The sequence below is a fragment of the Marmota flaviventris genome, chromosome 4, assembly GCF_047511675.1.
Source record: "Marmota flaviventris isolate mMarFla1 chromosome 4, mMarFla1.hap1, whole genome shotgun sequence".
NCBI classification, from domain to species: domain Eukaryota; kingdom Metazoa; phylum Chordata; class Mammalia; order Rodentia; family Sciuridae; genus Marmota; species Marmota flaviventris.
The window spans coordinates 161,981,397-162,001,740 of record NC_092501.1 but is presented as its reverse complement, the minus strand read 5'-3'; the positions used below and the strand labels follow the sequence as shown (position 1 = coordinate 162,001,740).

The following is a 20,344-nucleotide window of genomic DNA, read 5'->3' as shown; positions in this document are numbered from 1 at the left end:
CACCCCCAGGTCTGACTGTCTTGGTGGAGTGGATCTGGGGTGTGTTTTTACAAAGGGCTGTTTATTTACAGCAGCCTGAGGCCTTCTAGACTTTTGCTTCTGTGGGTGTCTGATAAAGACTGTCTCTAAATCCTAAATATTCTATTTAGACCCATTTAGTTAACTTTGTTCCTAGTTCTCAGACTGCTGACTTGACTTTATATGTGCGGATACAGAGACGGTGCATTTGCTGCTGTCTTCTCATCACTATGAGAATTACTATAGTTATTACTAAGTAGCTTTCATAGACTAAAAACATTTTTAAATGCTTGCGCACAGATCTCCTATACCCAGTACCTACTTTACCTTCCTTTCTAACTTAATTCAGTAATCTATATCAAAAGGTCCATCTCATTTGTCTAGATTCATCAAAGAGAAGGGACACCCCCTAATTTACAAGCTGGTCACATCCTAGCACCTTGCATTCTCCATTTGACAATGATTGCTAATGGCCCATTCAACTAAAGTATTTGCTTGTTAGCAGGGAACAGAGCATGATAAATGTCCAGCAAGCTTGCAGCCGCCTTCAGCTTTTCAGATGCAGGCTGGTGCATATTTATGGCAGGCAAATGACAAAAGGAGAGGCTGAATTGCCCTGGCCTCCAGCTTTCTATTACACAGAGGGTTAAAGTGATTAAAGAAACGATGCAGGAAAGCGCTGCCATTTGTTTACTAACTGCCGTCCACAGTCAGCTCTGTGCTGTGCCTTGTGAACATATTTCTCAAGTATGATGTGTGAGGGTGCTGGGTCTAGCCCATGAGAGAAAGTGGGTGAGCAGGTGCACCTGTTTCCCTGCAGGCCGATGGCCAGGGGAGCCTGGCTGTGTGGCTCCAGCAGAGACTCAGCAGTGACTCTAAGCTATTCAGATATTTTCCTTTCCACGTATAAGTTCAGATACGTAATTCTAGGCCAGAGCATTCTGCGGTGAGTGCATACGTGCTGAGTTCAAATAATAATTTCAAGACATACTAGGAAAAAGCTCTGTTACAAACAAAAGCCAAGTTGTTTCTTCCTTGAGTAATTCTCTGAACAAAATACGAAGAGCGAATGGGTAGTAGCGAAGTATGGATAGTTCTCACTTTCCCCTCTGTAAGGCACGCGTGCACAAGTGTTCAAACCACTCCACGGGGGCACGTGCAGAATTCTGAGAATGAGCCACTGGTGTTCCGCCACAGTTGGAAAACATCCTTTGCTTTGGGACTAAAAGTAGACTCTATATAGAGCCATTAAACAATCGACTTTGTTTTCTCCTTTTAAATTCAGTTGCATACAATTTTAATTACATTATTTGTATGACTCTTCCAATTCTATCTACTGAAGTCCCTGTTTGCCACTAAGGTATTGATCTGTGCTTTTCATGCAGACCACTCCTGTATCACCCCAGAATAAGTATGAGAACTACATAGATTTTTGAGGCTCTAGGGTCAGTGTTTTGTGGGGCAGTGAGGGATTATAGGTGGGTCTGAGGCCTCACCTTGCTTGGCGGGTGTATGTGTTGGGGGCGGCTTGCTATTGCCTGTCTACTGGCCTGCTCTTCCCTGCAGGGCACCTCTCTATGAGCATATCACAGAATTTCTGACTTTCAAAGTCTATGTCTTTCAAATGACCTCTTCCAGCTGCTCCTCATAGCTGAGGAACCTGAGCCAGTGTACTTGTACCACCTGAAAAAGATGCTTCTGCATTTCAGTCCTTACTCACGGTCACCACTTAAGCTTGTTTAAGCTGAATCACAATCACCTAATGAGTGATTGCAGCTGGGCAGGCCATGTTCTTGACCACCTCAGAATGTCTCTGACTACAGAAGAAGTGGGAAAACGTCCCTTTTTACTTAATTTTCAGAGCTATATTCTGGGTATACTTTAGACTAAAACAAACTCTTAGGTTTTGAACCTCCCCCCTGGGAAAACAGATCATCATTAGGACTACGCAGCAAAATTCAAGGTTTCTCCTAGATGTGTTCTCTCCCTTCCTTCATGGTGTAGATCAAAAGTGATTTCTTTTAAGTACCTCGGGTACAGGAAGAACAGTATACACCACAGGTCCCCGTTCCTAATGCAGACTCTCTTCCACCCTTCCTGGGTGAAAAGTCAGGGACGGACATGGCTTCATTTCAACAGTCCCCTACTCAGCCAGCATTTCCATCCAGGAAGCATTCATGGGCTGGACAGACACAGCCCAGTCTTGTATGGATGGCTTGCTCAGCTTGTCTAGCTACTACTAGAGATCTACCTTCCAGACCCCGCCTGGGCTTCAGGGCCCTAGAATCACCTGCACAGGTGATGCCCCCGGAGGTCTTCATCCCTGAGGTCCAAGGTGGGACTGGGAAATTGATATTTCTAGCAAGCTCCCAGGGATGCAGTGGCTTCTGCTCTAGACTGTACTTGGAGAAGCATCGCCCTCCGTCAGTCCTTCAGGGAAAAAGACTCAACGTTGAGTTATCCTAACTTGAAAGCCTTTTTGAGGATCTCTGAGGGAATCTGTGTTCTCTGACTTGCTGCTCTGTGGTCCCTTTCTTGCATTAGGAGGCATGAAGGATCTAGACCATTGATGGAGGAGAGTTCATTGATTCTCAGGTGAAGAACCTGAGAGAAATCCAGGTAGACACAGGCACATTCCACATTAGGGTGCCATGACCTCATCGTGTTCAGGGAGTGCACAGGAAGAAGAGAAGGTGGCCACCCTGGAGTAGGGGACAAGGCAGCAGCCCAGGGGAGGAGACACTTGAGTCTTGAAAGACAGGGCAACTCCAAGTAAAGTTGCAGTAGCCTGCTGAAATGGAGGACGGTAAGCAAGCCTCAGAGAGGTAGCACTGCTTCAGCACAGGGCAGTGCGTATCTGTCAAGTGTCCACCTGAAAACATGTTCTGTTATCTCATTCGTCTGGCCATAGCACAAAAGGCAAATCCCACAGATAGAACAAATAGTCCCTGTGGGATGGCTAGCCCACTGATTTCAGCTACCTCTGGAATGTGAGGACTTCGGTGTACACTGCTTTTCAGAACAAGGTGATCCTGGCCAGGTTAGGCACTTCATTTTAGCAAGGACAGAGGGGTGTGTTAGCCTGGTGAAGAGCATCTGTTGGGAATTCACCTCTGTGAACCAGACAGTCCCAGGTGAGCAGCCCAGGAGCTGTGTAACTTGGTAGAAGGACCCCCATGTTGCTTAGTTGCCCCATCCCCCAAATAGGAACAATAATGTAATAGAACTGAATAAAGAGTACTAAGATTGTGGTAAAATGAAATGTGTTTAAAGAGTCTAGTGCTGTGCTTGGAACAATGAACCAGTAGTAAATGTCAGCTATTATTAAAAATTAATTGAAAATCTACTGTGTGCCTATCTATAGTTCAGTTTGCCTTTCTCACGCCAAAGAAGTAGGACTTCCACCTTGCAAACTGTCTGATGTCATATGGTATTTTGTTTACTCTCCCCCTTCTACTTGAAGGTGTCCTGCTCCTTTTATTTCCTGTCTCCTACTAAGTTGAGCACTCCTGCTTCCATGACCTCTGTGCTGTTTAGAACATTTAGGACTCTGGACATTTGTTCTGCTGTTCAGCTATGCACTCACAATGGCGGCTTTGTCCCCATCTGTTTTGTATCCTCTAGGAAAGGGTGCAGTAGGAGATTGGGTCGTTGAGTGAGGCTGCGAAGGGCATGGGTAGCATTTTTTGCATTAATACTATGATATTTCTCATGACGACGTGGTTGTCCATCTCAGTGGTACACAGCGCTCATAGGGGCCAGCTCTATTCCAGCTGCTGGACACACACTCGTTAACCCTTCAGAGCACACCACCTGAGGGAAGTGTTCTTATCCCTTTTATACCAGAGTGGAAACTGAGGCCAAAGTCATGTGTAGCTGAGAAGTGGCTTGGAACCAGGTCCTCTGGTGCCCGGATCCCTCCTCTCAATCCCCTGCCTCACCTCGTTAGTTTGGGCAACTGAACATGCATTTGCTCAAAGCAGTGTATGTGCAGGTTGGCGAAGAGGAAGTGTTGGATGTGACTCTTCGTTGTCCATGTTGACTTGGAGTCCCTTTCTCATGCTGGACATGTAACTCTGAATGGCTCCTTTGAATCTTTGATATAACGAGTCACACCACTGGAAGCAGAATAATCATCAGCTCATTTAAAGGGTGACGAGGCAGTTTTTACAGAGTATGATACCAATGCATTTATTCAGTATTATTCCTTTGACTTTTAACATTTTCCTCTTAAAAATTTAAATAATTGATCAATTCTTGCTGGGAGAAAAAGAGGTCAGATTTTTGAGGAGAGTTGTGTTGGGTTAGATGCTGAGTGTGTGTATCAAGCTAAGGAGATAGTATGACATCTTTTTTAGAGTCTAGTCACAATTAAATGCCATTTTATTTTGGATTTTGGGATCTGTGCCAGCTTCCAGCTTGTCAGAGCTGAGAAGACTCGAATCAAGTCGAGGCCTATTTCTACAGCAAACTGGGAATCTGGCTTCTTGCCTGTGGATTCATTCAGTGCGGCCCATCTGGCTTTTGATGTTCTGCAAGTTTGGAGCAGTTTGTTTAAGGAAGCCAGGCGGTGAATACCGGTGGGCCTGGGGTTCTCTTGACTTCAGAGTGGCGCCTCTGGGTTTGCACTTTCGCCCCGCTCCTCATCTGCTTGCCTGCAAGACCCCGCAGTGACCAGAGGTCTCTGGGGACCACAGCGTCACTTCCTTTAGAACTTAGGGCCTGCTGGATCCTCTTAACTTCTCCTTGTCCAATTTACTTCTGTTTAGTTCAGTAGCAGACTCTTTAAATAACTCACAGTATTTAACTCTGAAGTGCATTTATATTTTGGTTAAAGTAACTCCAGGCTGTTTGTGGTGACTGAGCAGGAACATAAACTATGGTGCCCAGAGCTGCAGTGGACACAGAGGAGCGCCCTTCGTTTCTAAGGTGCCTAGTTTTGGTGACCAGTCCAGCTTCACTCCTGCCTGAGGTGAACAGTTCTGCACCCGCTTTCTCTTTGCTTCCTTCTTCCCCTGCCCCATGGGCTGTGACAAAGAACGAGAGATGCACGAAGGTGTCTCCTGTCGCACACCCACAACCAACCTGTACCTGACCCATCCTGGAGCCCGGGAAGGAGGAAGTGTCTGGGAGGCGGCCATTTAGTGGCTGTAAAGCAGTTGCCCACAACCTTACAAACTGTGTTGCTGGGCTTATTGTGATTGCAAGGAGAGTCCCTCCTCACCATGAGAGAGACCTGGGAGCACTTGACCTGCACTTTATCTGAGTCATTCATTCATTGTTTAACTGCACAGGCACCTCCTGAGCACCCAGTCTTTTTTGGGGGTGAGGGGCTTCTGTCAATGGGAGGCAGCAGGAACCCTTCTTCCCAAAGGGAGAGGTCTCATCTTAGTAAGGCATGAGTGAATTTTTTTCTACCTAACAAAATTATTAGAATTTCAAGAACAAAAAAATCAAGGTGCTGGGGATGTTGGGACAGGGCTGGGAGAAAAGGTGCAGCAGCCCAGGCTGCGTGTGATGCCGCTCACCTTCACCCCGCACCCCACCATTGCCCATCTGATTCACGTGTGGCTTTCACCTTTGACTTTCTCCCACCCAGGTACATGAGCAGACAGACCTGAGCACTTGTGTCTGAAACAACAGCCAGCCAGCTGGAAGTGCCCTTTGAGTTTCTTTCGTGATGAGAGCCATTTTCCTCTCTGGCGCCTCACCTATAAATAACACAGGTTCCACCTTCCTTTATGGCCTCTTGCTAAAAGCCGGGCTGGGAACAAGACCATACAGGTGCAAACAAATTATGGCTGGGAAAGAAGCCTGCAGTGTCTCTTGAGTTATGAAATCCTAGTTTCAATCATGCAGCCACGTGGTGGAGAAGCCAGCAGGACAGGGTTGCTTCGGAGGTCACTCCACTCCCACTTCCCCACCTCATCTCCCAGTGTCCCAGCATCACTCTGAAACCCCCACATTTTGCCTGCTCTAGCTATAGAGCTCTTAAGTGATTTTTTTTTTTTTTTTTAAGTTGGGTGTAGTTTTTAGTTAACTACACAAATAAAACTTGGTTTTGATTTGAGATCAGTTGTTGATTTTTATTTTTAACTTCAGGGAAGAAATTTGACTAGCCTCTGAACTTGTGAAGAGACATCTATCTATGCATCACACACTTGAAATATGACTTGCAGGTGATTAATGCATATATTCTCAGGTTCAGCTTGCAATAGGCGTTCCCCTCTGTGAATTGGAGGTTTTTATGACAGTGAAAATCACAGCAAGGATAAAAATGCAGTAAATGCTTGTGTTACTTTCCTGAAAAATGGTTTAAACCATAAGAATATTGTCTTCGAGCATCTTAAAACAAAATTTACTTTAGCCACCAGTGTTTTGAGCATTATGTCATAAATAAAAAACAAGATTAACATCTAAAGGAGTCAGTTTTCATTCAATTGTGCAGCACTGTGAGCTGTGAAATTTAATATTATTTGGAGTCGTTGGTAACTGTAGACTGACAGAGGAAATGGATAAGTTTAAATAAAAGTGCCCACCACGGCACACGCAGACCCTGTCAGATGCAAGTTGAGGTCACTGGGCCAAGAAGTGGGCCCTCCAGCTCTGTCACTGCAAATTAGATTCTGATCAGTAAAACTTACCTTTGGACTCTAGTTTAATTCCTTTTTCCCAAGTGCGTGGTGGATGAGGAGGCCGGGTGTGCCTCACCTGGGAGAGTGGCTGAACTGGTTGTGTGCCTGTGGGCTCACCAGGCAATTGAATTTCTGGGCTTCTCATCTTTCTTTTCTTGAAAAGGTTTTGCTTGTGGTTGGTGTGAAGTCTGAAATGTACACCCCACTCCTGCTCTCCCCTTTATAACACTTTAATGTCCCCAATTGTATAGGCTGCTCTGGGGCCCCTTCCCTTGTCCTTGACTAAATCAGGTTCATGTTGCAGATGATATTTGTTTTAGAAAACTGTGAAAGAAGGGGCACCTGTGAAAACAGGCAATTGTTCCAACACATACCCACTTGAATTAAAGCAGAAAGTGTTGACTAAAGCCTCCATTACTGCCTTACTTCTTGGAGGTCAAAGCCACTGAGAAGACAGTGGTGTGCTCGCCTGAAGTTTCAAGGTAATTACTTGTTACTCTGAGCAGTGGTGTCTGGTAACCCGGGTCTGTGTGAACCTGACACCCAGTAGCTACACCCCATGGCTGCTCTGGTTTCAGGAGAAGTCTGTGTGGAAATTTGTTCTGAAGTTAAAGTGCAAAAGGGGGCAGTAAAGTGCTTTCCACAAAAGAAGGGAAATGTTTCCCCGGGATTTCCTACGGAAGATGCTACCTAGGTCTTCCTTGGGCCCCACTTTCACTGATTCATCTTATAACAGAACTCTGTTTGGGGCATTTCTCGAAAATCTTAATAAGCTGTGACAGCACTCTAGTAGTAAATGAAAGAAACGCAACACCGAAGATTCCACCTGTTTATGACGTGCCATCAAATTCACGTGCAACGCCATTCCTTGAGAGTATTTGTGTTCCCTGGTGCACAGAGCAATCAGGAAAGGAACCCGGGTCTTTTGTGTTAAGCTATTCTAGCCCCAGATAGATGCAGAAGGCCAGAAGTGCTGGGCACAGTTGAGCATCAGGGGCAGGGCATCTCTTGAGCATCATGCCACCCGAGTGGGACTGACTAGAAGGACCCACCAACCACAGCTAGATTGAAGGACATGTCCTTGTTCAGATTTCAGACGAACCAATTCACACTCTGGTTTTCCTTCTTCCTGGTAGTCTTTGACATTTATTTAAAGCAAAAATGAAAGCATTTGTAAGGAAAAAGTACATTTTTCCAAAATGTGGTAAATTCACAGCATACTTAATGCAGAACAGGGGCTTGGGAATAAAGCTAGGATATGGTTTCAGGTTTGCTAACTGCTAGGGTGAACCTGTTTGTAAAATTAGGAAGGATTCGGGCTCCTTGAAATAGAAGCCAATATCCAGATTTGTGGCGCTCAGTGATTAAGCATAAATTGCTTCTATCCCTTATTCTTCATTTGTTGGAAAAAACAGGTTTGTTATTCCAGCTTTTGTGGACTTGTAAACTAATTGCGTAGGCCATGGTTGAGACTATGATAACTTCATTTATTTTTTTTTATAAGAAATTGCATCAAAAAGTTAAAATGTCTCCAAGCCTTCAATATTTTAGACAATATTTTAGTCTTTTAAAAATCAGTTATGAAAGCTAGTTCAAGAAGATAGTACTGTTTGGTGTTTGAAGTTACACCTTAAAAAGTAATGTTCCAATCTGCATACAAAAGCTTGGAGAGTTTATTGCAGAGAACTTTGAAAAACACAGAAACCTAAGAGTCTCTTTAGCTCTGCATCCCGCAGCCAACAGCAGCCCAGGTGGAGGCCCCACATGTGACCATCTGCATATGTTAGTCTCTGTGTAGTCAGCAAAATAATCTGGAGAGCATGCCACACATTTTACACATGTGTAAAATGTTTTCCACTGAGATCGTCCATTTACTTAAAGTGATCATGTGCAGCCCTGCATTGCCTAATAGAATCACTAGGCGGTTCTGTCACCTGAGCATTGTTGCATGTTTACACACAAGGTGCTGCAGTGTCACTAGGTGACAGAAATCTGATGGGACCACTGTCATATATCTGGTCCCGTTATTGACTAAAATGTCATTACAAGATGCTTGACCACACTCTAATGGTATAATTTTGAAATGAAAATAAAATCAACTCTCCGCAGTACAGAATGTATATTCATGTGCAAGTCTTGGTGATTTGCAGGTAGAGAAACTTCCTGTGGGGTCTCCTCCCGCCTCCCCACTTACTCATTTCCACCTGTAGCAGCAAGTAGAGCAGGATTTGCATTGTCGTGTTACATGAGTAGCCTGGCCTTATTCCTGGTGTGCTTGATACCTGCCCTAATTATGTGGAAATATGAAGTATCTTATTTAAATAGATTTTTCTGTGTGTGGTATTAGCTGTGGCTCTGGGCCTGAGCTGACCCTGTGTGAACAGAAGCCCTCCCCCAGCACTTGCAAGAAACACTGCTGTTTCTGCACCAGTGCTTTACCTGACCTAGTTCTTTGTTTGGATGCAGAAACTGGTCATTCCTGTCTGTGTCTTTTTTATTTTGATCTCAACGTTTGTCAGCTTGAGAGTTCTGCATTGAGTACCAACAAGAACTCACCCTTGTTTGTGTGGTAACTCTGGCACATTCTGACAGTTACTTGCATCCACTTATCCACCATTTCTCAAAGGAGACCCACCAGGCCATCTCCCAACTCAACTTCATGAGTATTTACTGAATTACATCAGCATCGGGGGCCACTAGTGGGTTTTCTTCCAGGTTAGCCTGGGTGTTCAGGCCAAATAAGTCATGGGCTGTCTCTACCAAGGTGCGCACTGTATGGTCGATGGAAGTGTGGGAGGGGGCAAGGTGAAGGGGAGCAGTGACAGCACAGTGTCCTCTGGCGGGAGAAGGGCAGGGTGTGACATTAGGGTCCCTGAACAGCTGTCCCTTGGTGTCTCATCTACTGGCTTCTCCTGGATCCTCCTGTTGCAGTGAGTGGGTTCAGAAAGAGATCTGGTGACTGCTGCCTCCATCTGACTCCAGGCCCCCTTCACACCTGGGGGTGCAGTAGAGAGCAACAGAAGGACCCTGACCCTACATCACAAAGCAAGATGATCTACCCCGTCCCCGAACTCATACATGGTGGCCTCTGAACCCAAATGGCTCATTGATAGGGCCTTTAGTACCTTATGCCCTGTGTTAAACCAGCCTGGGTTCAACCCGGTTAAAACACCCTGCTCTTGCCTTATTATTAATTCTGTTCTGTTCTCATCTATAACATTGAAGAATATTATGTCACATAATGGCAGTGAGAATTTTTACAATTAGTACTCTGAAGTTGAAATGTCTAATAATTATTAGAGATCTAATTTAGATTACTAAATAATAATGTCTAATTTAGATTATTAGATTTATCATCCAAAGTATTCCATGTGGGAGTATTAGAGTCTAGTTTGGCGAATAACTTTTAAAAACTTGAATTAAATTCAATAGGTAATCCAAAGGTAAAAATAGACGCTAAAATCAAGTCATTTTACTTTAAGGCATGTTAGCTTTGGAAACCCCACTTTAGAGATTCCATTTTTTCCCACATTCTATTGTCTGTATATCTGATTCAAAGTCATGACATCTATTGTCTTGCTTGGAAATGATTCATGGGAAGACCATAGGAGTTGCCTATTTGAGCTCTGTGCTCCCCACTGGCTCCCTGCAGAGAAAGCTGGATGCCCAGGAAGCAGCTCTGAGGTTCCCAGGACAAGAGGATGCACACCACAGGGTGCCCATGCTGACCTCAGGCTCAGAGAGGGACCCACCTGGCTCCCCCCTCTCTCCAGTCGAGGATGTGAAACACCATGGAACAGACATTAATGAACAGACATTATTAAATGGCACCTCTCTGTGACCACTGTTTGGGGCAAGATTTAACCAGAGCTACATTCCTTCTGTGGTGTGAGCTGTAACTATGGGGGTTTCACTGAGCTGGCTTGGGTTCAAGATGAAACTTAGCTCACCAAAAGAAATCTATATTTAACATCCACCATGGAATAATCATGTAGTAATTTCAAGGTAACTAGTTGTCATCACCATATAATTTTTTAACACTTTCCAAGTCAACACATTATAACTGACAGAATCCAAATATAAAACCCTTAGCTTCAAAAACATTATGTTTACTGACCTGATTATAACATATAGGAATCATTGTGTTCCATTTTTAAAAATGGTATTATTATTAAGAAACACCCCCTTTGGTTTTCATCTCCCATCTGCTGTTTACATGAATTGTCTGGAATGCATCTGTAACACTGCATGTAAAACACAAATTCCATGTGGTCGGCCTATTTCTTCTTCTCCTTTTGGCTCTTGGCCTCCTGGGGCAAAGCAGGATACCAGGTGGCCGCCTGCAGGAGCCAGGGCCTCAGATGAGTGCCACGAAGCGGCTCAGGCACAGCGGTGTGTGCCGTGCATGCCCCCAGGTCCCCTGGAGCTCTCCGTGGGGAGCTGCAGGCCTGCGCTGCGTCTTGGTTTTCTCTTGATTTTCCTTAGCTTCATGGCTTTCTATAAAAAGCTTAATTTAGAAAAACAAGTATCTCCCAAAACCAGATTTGGACTTCAGTTCAAAATGCACTGAGAACTGTACGGTGGAGGGTAAGGCTTTCCCTGTGCGGGTTCATGGGCGCCAGTGTTGCCCCTTGCTCTGCAGGTCGGGGTGTGTGGGGTGAGCTCTGTGGACCCTGCTGACCCACCAGAAAGTGCCCAACAGCTGCCGTGTTGTCGTGATGAGTGACTTTGGAAGTGGCTAATTCCTGTATTTTAAATGGGGAGGAATTTTAGAAGGCTGCATAGGATTCATACAAATCCTTCTACAGAGAAAGGGTCAGAAGTCTGCCCTCGGTGACATGGCTTGGAAACCGCACCTGGTGCTCAGCGCACCCTGCCCCAACTCTCCGTGGCTCGGTCTTAGAATTCCTACCAGGCCTGTGATCTGCAAGCAGTCTGCCGCACTTGATTTGACTTGCATGAGTGTATGGTGGCCCCCGTTGGTTCACTTCCCTTTTTCTTCAACTAACTAATGCCTCCGCATTCAGCGTCTCCCCCACTTGGGCCGCTGCTCTTTAGTATTGAGCCACACTTCTGCCCTCAGGAGCTGCATTGTGAGGTTTTGATGGCGGCACCTCTTCTCTCTGAGAGCCTCTGACAAGGAGTAGGTTGCTGTGCCCTTCACTGAGACCCTGTTGCTTTAGGAAATAGGGCTACGGGGAGGGCCCAGTTTCTGGGAGGCCCCGCCCCCTTTTTGCCACAATATACTCAAAAGGTAAAAACTTTTTTTTTTTGAGCTTTAGGGACAGTGGGTTTTGTCAGGGTTTGATATGAGCGTGTCAGATATGCTTGTTTGAACTCAACCCCCCTGCTCCCCTGCGCTGTCATGTTGATTGGACGTCCCATGGGTCACCGCCTCCTGTCACTGGCTGGGACACAGCCCTTGACAAAGCTGGACTGCATACACTGGATTAAAACTTCTGTGTCAAGAAAGTGTAGCTTGTTTGCAAAATGAGTTAAGAGCCAATTAAATATTTATGTGATTTGTGCCTTCTGAAAAATATGGCCTAAGATGCCCAGGTCCGGGAAGCCGCACCAGCGCCGTGGGCCCCTGACCTGCCTCTAGCTCAGCAAGAGCTGCCCTGGGCCCTGGTGAGCGGCAGGAGAGTCCAGAGCAGGCGCCTTCCTGGGCAGGCAGGGCGCCTCCGGGGGTCTTCACTGCAGCAGGAGCGCATCCTCAGGAAGGAGGGGTCCTGGTAGGTTCTGAACTAAGGGCTTGTCAAGCCGGACAGCTGGCCAGGCTGTGATGGGCTCCAGAGCTGCGCAGGCGCACAGCTGGGGAAGGAGGCTGACCTAGAACAGGGCTGCTCCAGCCTGGGAAGGGGCTGCCCTCTAGGCCCGGGAAGCCCTCCGGGCAGTTGATAGAAGGTTAAAGTGGGCCGACCTGGCCGCGGAACTTTGCAGAGTAGAGCAGGCCTGGGCTTCCTCTAGTTACTTAGGAATGCAGGTGCCCACACTCGCTCACTCCCACGCGGTGTCCCTCGGTGCCAGCAGGGTGGGAACCCCAGGCAGGACATGGGCCCTGGTTTTTGTAACGGTGGAGATGTCCTGCAAAGGTGGAGGAGTAAGCATAAAGACAAAGCGGCGTCAGAAGGAGAGCAGTTTGATCCCGTGGAATTTCCTGCACCTGCTGCCAGGCACGGGCCCTGTGCTTTAACCACAGGACGCGTCAGAATCACTGAGTGGCCTGTGGAGAGGGCAGTTAAAAAACGAAAATCCTCTTCCACAAACGCTCAGATGCAGCCCTTCACTGGGAAGGGGTCGGCAGGAGGGGAAGCGCCTGGGGACACCCAGCTTCCCCCAACCCCTCCCCAGGTTAGAGTTGGAAATGTCTCTCCGGAGAGCTGTGGCATGGCCTAGAAGGCACAGAGAGGCCTCTCTGAGAGGTGAGCACCCCTGGTCAGAAGTTCCAGAGAGTTCTTCAGCAGTGCACACGTGATGTTTTGAGTCTGTCATTGTTATCAGATGTACTCATTTTGAATTCTGCTTTGTAGGAAGGTTTTGTCTTAGATGATTCCTGTTCACCACTTTTTTTTGTTTTTTTAATGGATGAATGAGGGCTGGGATTGTGGCTCAGCGGTAGAGCCCTCGCCTAGCACGGGTGGGACCCCGGTTTGATCCTCAGCCCCACATAAAAATAAATAAATAAACAAACAAATAAATAAAGGCTTTGTGTTGTGTCCATCTGCACCTAAAAAATAAATATATTTTTTTTTTTTAAAAAATGGATGAATGAATGTTATATGTTCTTGCTATAGGTGCCACATTAAGGGGGGGGAGCCCTCTCTTTGGGGTTGTACATTCCCCAGAGAGTCACAAGCCACCATGTGCAACTTGCATTTTTCCTACCATAAAAGTATTGGTTTCTAAATACAAAGCTATAATATAATTATATTACATGGCTGCTTCATAGCCACTCTGATGTACTCTTCAGAAAATGAATACTTCATTAGCATAAATCATACACGGTTACTTCAGTGTGGATTAGAAATTTGGGGTGCCTGTACCCCTTGCTTTATCTCTGTGGGTGCATCCTGACCCATCAACATCGTGGCTGGTGGGCTTCTCTGGTTAAATAAAACCTTGCATTGGAAGGATTCCGAGGCAATGCTTTTTTCCCAGGCTTTAATATCTTAATGAGCCCATAGGCCTGGCTGCTTATAAGTGCCCAGGACTTCTGAGTGTGTTGTTAGTGTTAGTACTTGAACCAGGATGTTCATTAGGAAGCTCTTGTTTCAGTATCTCAGAGAAACTCCCCATTAGGAAAGATCTTTCAGCAGCATGACTAGCGAGGGAAGGAAGGAGGGAGACTTTTAGGTGTGTGCAACCAGGGATATTGTATCAGTAGCCTTAGCTCTAAAGGTTTGCCCCTAAGAATTAATTGGAGCAAATACATCTCAGGGGAGGGGAGAAGCTATGTAGAGCAAGGACTGAAGTTGTTATCCTTGCAAGTAAGGACTCTTCATTTTGCAGGTGAATCAATAGTACGGCTAATTATTTCTGGTTATCTTTTATGGGTTTGTAAGACATTTCTTTTGTTCAGTGTAATAAAAAACCCATTGTTTGATCTGACTAATTATGATAAGTAATTTGAAACATTCCTGATGAAACTTGTCTGTTAATTAACATCCACAGCAAATGGAAACCAACAGGACAACAAAGTCTTAGTGTGCCCACTGTTCCCTGGAATGGATGAGATCTCTGTGGCATGCCCAATAAACCCAAATTGCCAATGGTTAAAAAATAACAAACAGGTGGGAAGGCCTGACTCACCCTGGAGGAAAAGTTATTGTAAAGCTACACAAAGGAGTACTGAAATATTCTGAGGGAGGAGGTGGCCACGAAATGTCAGCAGGCTGCCTGACCCTGCGGCTTAGAAGGAGTCTGCTTTCTTGTTTGGTTTTTGAAGCTTAGTTCCTAAATACATTTGTCCCACATGCATGGAGACCTGGTCCCAGCCCCAGCCCTGCAAACAAAACAAAAAGTCTCAATGATGATCTGATGAACAAAGAGACTTTCAGTAAGTAGAAGTGTGGATCCAAGAAGTTGCAATTTGGGATTATTGGCAGTGTCTGGCTTGATGTTAACATATCATTAATACTGTTTAAGTTTTATCAACTCAGTGGCTTTTCTTTTATATTTTAGATTTCTACCTGGACAAGGACTGGTACTATACCCACAGATAGGAGACAAATTGGATATTATTTGCCCCAAAGTGGACTCTAAAACTGTTGGCCAGTATGAATATTATAAAGTTTATATGGTTGATAAAGACCAAGCAGACAGATGCACTATTAAGAAGGAAAATACCCCTCTGCTCAACTGTGCCAGACCAGACCAAGACGTGAAATTTACTATCAAGTTTCAAGAATTCAGCCCTAATCTCTGGGGTCTAGAATTTCAGAAGAACAAAGATTACTACATTATATGTAAGTATAATTGTGTTCCCTTATTTTGTAGAAATTAGGATAAGCTAAATAGGTTTGTATCAATTTTTGTTTCCTTAAAATTATTGTGGCAAATAGTTGGGTGAGAATCTTTGCTGAAGAGTTGTCCACTTTTTCAAGGAAATTTTAATTGAATTTGGGACCCTGTAGTAACAGTATTAATTAAATATAAATACCCAAAGGGGGAAAAACATCTTGGGATTCCTACAGTATTGACATAAATGAATTAAATGAATATACTCAGCAGCTCTACTGACAAAACCATTTTTAAGGACCACTAATGAGATTTTGATGGGTAAATCTATGCGATGCCTTTTCTCTCCATTCATCCATCCATCCACCCATCCATTCGTCCCTTCATCCATCCATTCAGTGTTTGTTCTGGTGACAGTGCTTCAGTGTTAGGGATTCAGCATTGGACATGGTGGCATAATGATACACTTCCTGCATGAAGGTGTCAGCCTGGAGAAGATGGATCTCATAGGTTGGAAGGTTTAGGGTTGCAAGACTAAGCACCATTATACATGGACTTCTTAAAACCAGATTTTGAAGGGTAAAGCAAAACCTAGTTTTCTCACTGAATTACTTCCCTTCCCCATAAATATAACAGTAGCTTGACACATTGTTTCAGGAATAGATGGTACAGAGTTCTTGGATTATATCTGATGGAAACTCATGAGGCTGTGAGTTCCAAAGCCACGAGGACACCCTGAACATGTGCCTACTGTGCGCACCCTGAGCTATCACCAAGCCCAGATTGCTCCCAGGGCCCTGGATTCTGTCAGAGGGGAGTCTGGGAGGCTCAGACAGCTGTGTGCATGATTCAAACAATGAAATATTTTTCCCTAAATTTTCAGTTTAAAATTATACTCTTAACTGAGTGGAATTCTCCATTTGTTTCCGTAGACTTTAGCTCATTAGGGAACTGCCTCTGCTGGCTGGGCTCCCCTACTGCTTGGTGATCAGATTAAAGGTCTGGCTTTCTCCATCTACAAGCTGCTTCTTTAGAGCTCAGAACCAATAATTCACTGAATATTTATCCAGTGCTCCATAAAATGTGTGTTTTACTACATTAGGAATTTTAAAAAAGGTGGTCATGGATGCCTAATTATCTTGTCTGTTGCTTCGAAATGCTACAAAGACTAAAAACCTGTTTTTGAAGCCAACTTGATACATAGAGAGCAGCTTTCCAAGAATAAGTAACAAAGAAAAGGAGAAAGTGGTAAATTATGTATTTAATGGAATAATTATCATAAAATGAAAATAAAAGCATTCCAAGATGAAACAAAGCAGATGGGGTGGTAAAGTGTACAAAATAATAGGGAAATCTTTGACAATACACAATAGTTACAAGGTAAAATAGATGAAAACCAAACTTTCGGAAGCTGAACAGTGTTTTTTTTTTTTTTTTTAAGACCATGTAAAGACTTTTTCAGTGGATCCTAATGCCTAGCATAACATTGATAGTGAAAATGACCTGCAGTGAATTCAGGAAGAGGTTTCTGCCCCTGTGGGGTAGAGAGGGGAAGTGGCAGCCTCTGATCAGTGGGTGCACTAGATTGATGTTCCGTGGTGGTGAAGGCCTGTCCCTACGCCTGAGGCTGCCTGTTGACCCAGCCATGGAGGATAGCCAACAGACCCTCACCCATTCTCCCTCTTATTTTAGTTCATGGATTCATAAAGATGGCTTTGTGAATTCTAAGATCCCACTGAGTGCAAGTGGGATTTCAGTAAACATTAAAGGCTTAACCTTTAGTCTGAAATACTACACAAGAAATGCAAATAAATAAATGGTTTACCAACATCCCTTTGCTTAATGTAGTGCATTTAATAACTAGCTTTTATCAATGCATGAGAGATTTGTATTTAGAAGCATAGTTTAATTTATAATTATAATAATCTACACAATAATGGCATCCCTTATTTTTCTTTTTTTGGAAACTCATTATGCCACATTAGCAGGTTCATTGCAGGTAGCTGAGCTACTCTGGCCTCCAAAACTCTGCTTAGAATTGTGATTTACAGTGCAGAAGCATGGGGTGGACTGAGATAAAAGAATCTTAAACAGAATTGAGGGTTGCAGATTTGCAAAAAGGAGGAGATGTTTGAATGCTGGCTGTTGAGAGACTGCCCCAGGGCTGGTAAGTGCCCAGGCTCAGAAATTGGCCTGGAAGTCCAGTGACACCTTAGCAGAGTTGAAAGGTTTCTACTACATTGCAGGCAGAGGAGGGCATTTCAGACGCTTAGGAAAAAGCAGAAGCCAGTTTCTTACCCTCCCTATAGCAAAGCTCATCAATACACAAATCTCTCTTGAAAGGAAATGGGAAATTAAAAAAAAAACAAATGTTAAAATAGTCTTAAAAAATAATGTTGACTTTGAATTGTTTTTTTCAAGACTTCCAAGGCACCAAAATTAAGGGATTTGTAAAAGTTACTAATTTCGATATCAAACAAATGCCCGCCCATGTGTGTGCACACACAGGGTCACAGTCAGACTCTTCAGAAGAAGGAAAGTAAATGTTTGAAGATATTGATTTTTATAATGGTACACTCATAAAATAGTGCTGGTAGCATGATGGAAAATATCCAGATTTAACTCCTGAAAGCACTGGTTCTCTTTGAGACAGTAATATTGGTATTTGAATTGCTAGGAAATACAATACTCTGTTTAACTCCAGACCTTTGTGTCTGGTTGGTGGCATCTTCATCACTGGGGGTGGGATGGACCCCCCGGGGACAGTCCACATGGACTACACTGGGGTCTGGTGATTCCACAGGGGAACAGAGATTTGGAATAATTGGACCAGGAGCCCGGAGTCCTGCATCCTAGTTCTGCTGCCTGAGTATAATGAGAAAGTCACTTTATTTCTATGAACTTTAATTTCCTTCTCTAGAAAATACATTTATTATTGGTGTCATTGTTCAGATGAACAATAGCAGTCTCCTCTAGGTCCAGGCTGTTTATGGCTGGACAGGATCCTAAACTTAACCTTGTTAAGGTGGCTCTTCTCCGCTGACATGGGCAGGATCTTCTCTGAATTCTTTAAAGACTCTTCATTCAATTTGTAGAATTACCCAATTTAAAATAGTCATCACACTTTGAGTTTTAAAAATAAATATTAATGTTTAATGAGAACTATGAAAATTTTAATCCTACCAAATATCCACTAAATTCTCTTAAGAAATGACATAATAAAATGATATGTATCCTCATTAATACTTCTCATAGATGATTATTTGCTTTGACATGTGGCAAAATGATATATATGGATTTTCTTCATGTTTACAATTGACTTTTTCAAGTGACCTGTTTCATTAATTAGCCTTGGGCTTAATTTGCATAATAAAAATCTAATTATTAAATGATTCAAAGATGGTCTGATAAGCCCCTGTTCTCCACTCCAGTTATTTTTATCATGTCTTTAAAATTGTGTAAATGTTTGTGAAATAACTATATGTTCTTGCTGATTCCCATTTTCAAGGGAAGCTCTGTGTTGGACATAAGGAAACATTCCAACTAATATTAAAAGTGTTCCTGCCTCCCTGTCCTTCATCCGCACAGTGTCCCTTAGGCCCTCTCTGCTTGGTTCACCATCTTTTTAAAGGTGATGATCCCAAGCTGTGTGGAGCGGCCATTGGGTGTGTGGGCCTGGTTGCTTATGACCTTAGCATAAAACCTTCAAGATACTCACAGAGATTTCCATCACACTACCAGAACTGTGTGAATCAGAGACGGGTGAGAAACGGATGCCTTTGTGATCGTGCATTTTAAGTGAACAGTGACCACAACAGAGCGGTGGATAAAATAATATTCATAGAGTGCCTCCCCATTTAGTTTAATGTGGCTTTTGCATTATTTGACTGTAAACCTGTAGCCAGGATGTGGTCTTGTGGCATAGCCTGTAGGTCATCATTTCTAAAGGCTGTTTGGTTAATAGTTGTTCTATTACATGTACACACATGCTCAGCCTGAGGTGTTCACAGTGGTCTTTCTGGGAGTCAGCCCTCACTTTCCAGCCTTCCTTGATAAACACGGAAGGATTCTGGAGGAACTACCATTTCTTAGGCCCCTCATTGGTTTGGTTGTGCATTTTTTTTTTTGTATAAGAGCATGCAAAATTGGAAGGCTCCACAGGTACCTTTTGCAGTTTTTTTGGACATGTATTCCACTTTTGAGCAAAATCACAAAATCAAGTAAATGCTTACACAAATAGAATGAAACAACACTTGTAAAAACCCAAGCAGAACAGTAGATCCTACTCCTTATTTTGATTGAGCATATGTATGTATGTTTGTTTTCTTCTGCTGTTTTTTCATTTATGGATCTAGGTTTGGGGAATAGGAATGATAGGGGACACTAACATATACTAAATGTGCTGTCATCTCTTTCCTAGCAAAATAAGTTACGGGAGCTTTCAAATGTCTTTTAGTATTTAGATATCTTTTGAAATATATAAGAATACGTGACTTCTATAAAGTGATAATGCACTTTATTTGGTGGATTATTTACATATAAATGTGGCAAAAGCAACACTTCCATCATAACATAGATCAGGCTAAGTGATACAGCAAAATCATCCTGTCCGTTACATCCTGACTTAGGGTTGGAGATTCATGTTTGCTAACTTGCACATAATTACTAAGTGTAAGCATATAAACCCATTTCTGTTCTTCCCTACAACAGTTCTTTTTGTAATGTAATTGTCAAAATCTTGCCAGATACTGTAGAGTATGGTGCTTAGAAGATAAACATACATACCACTAACATAGATTAGCCGAGGAGCTCTGAAGGTCTGGGGTCTGGCAGTCCTGGGCTCTTGAGTGCCCTTCTTCAAGTAATCTAACCTGTTATTCTGCCTTGATCTCTCCATCTGCGAATGGGGATGATGGTAGCACCTGCTCAGAGGGTAATGTGGGTTGTGTCAGGTAGATGTCAGGAGCCTGCTTCCAAGCTTGGCACAAAAAGCACAAGTGAGAATTCACCTTGGAGCAGGGAGGAAGCAGGGGGCTGAAGACTGGAGCACCCAGCGGGATGACACAGAATGCCTCACTGACTTGAAGTTCACCCATAAAATGAAGCTGCAGAGAGTTTACAAGTTTCAGTAATGCTGGGTGACTTAATTACTAGATCTCTCTTTGTCTTCTTTGAGTCTTATTAAAGTTATTTTGTCCTTGGGCTTCCTTTACCAGGAAGCATGCATTTAT

General features: G+C 43.8%; 1 protein-coding gene across 2 annotated transcripts in view; it reads left to right on the top strand.

Moving 5' to 3' along the window:
- Efnb2 (ephrin B2) overlaps nucleotides 1-20,344 on the top strand; it is a 42,745-nt gene that overhangs the window by 6,311 nt on the left and 16,090 nt on the right. For both annotated transcript variants that reach the window (XM_034635954.2, XM_027938921.3), the window contains exon 2: nucleotides 14,838-15,121. In XM_034635954.2, the coding sequence (XP_034491845.1) occupies nucleotides 14,838-15,121 (284 nt within the window). The remainder of the gene's footprint in view (nucleotides 1-14,837; nucleotides 15,122-20,344) is intronic.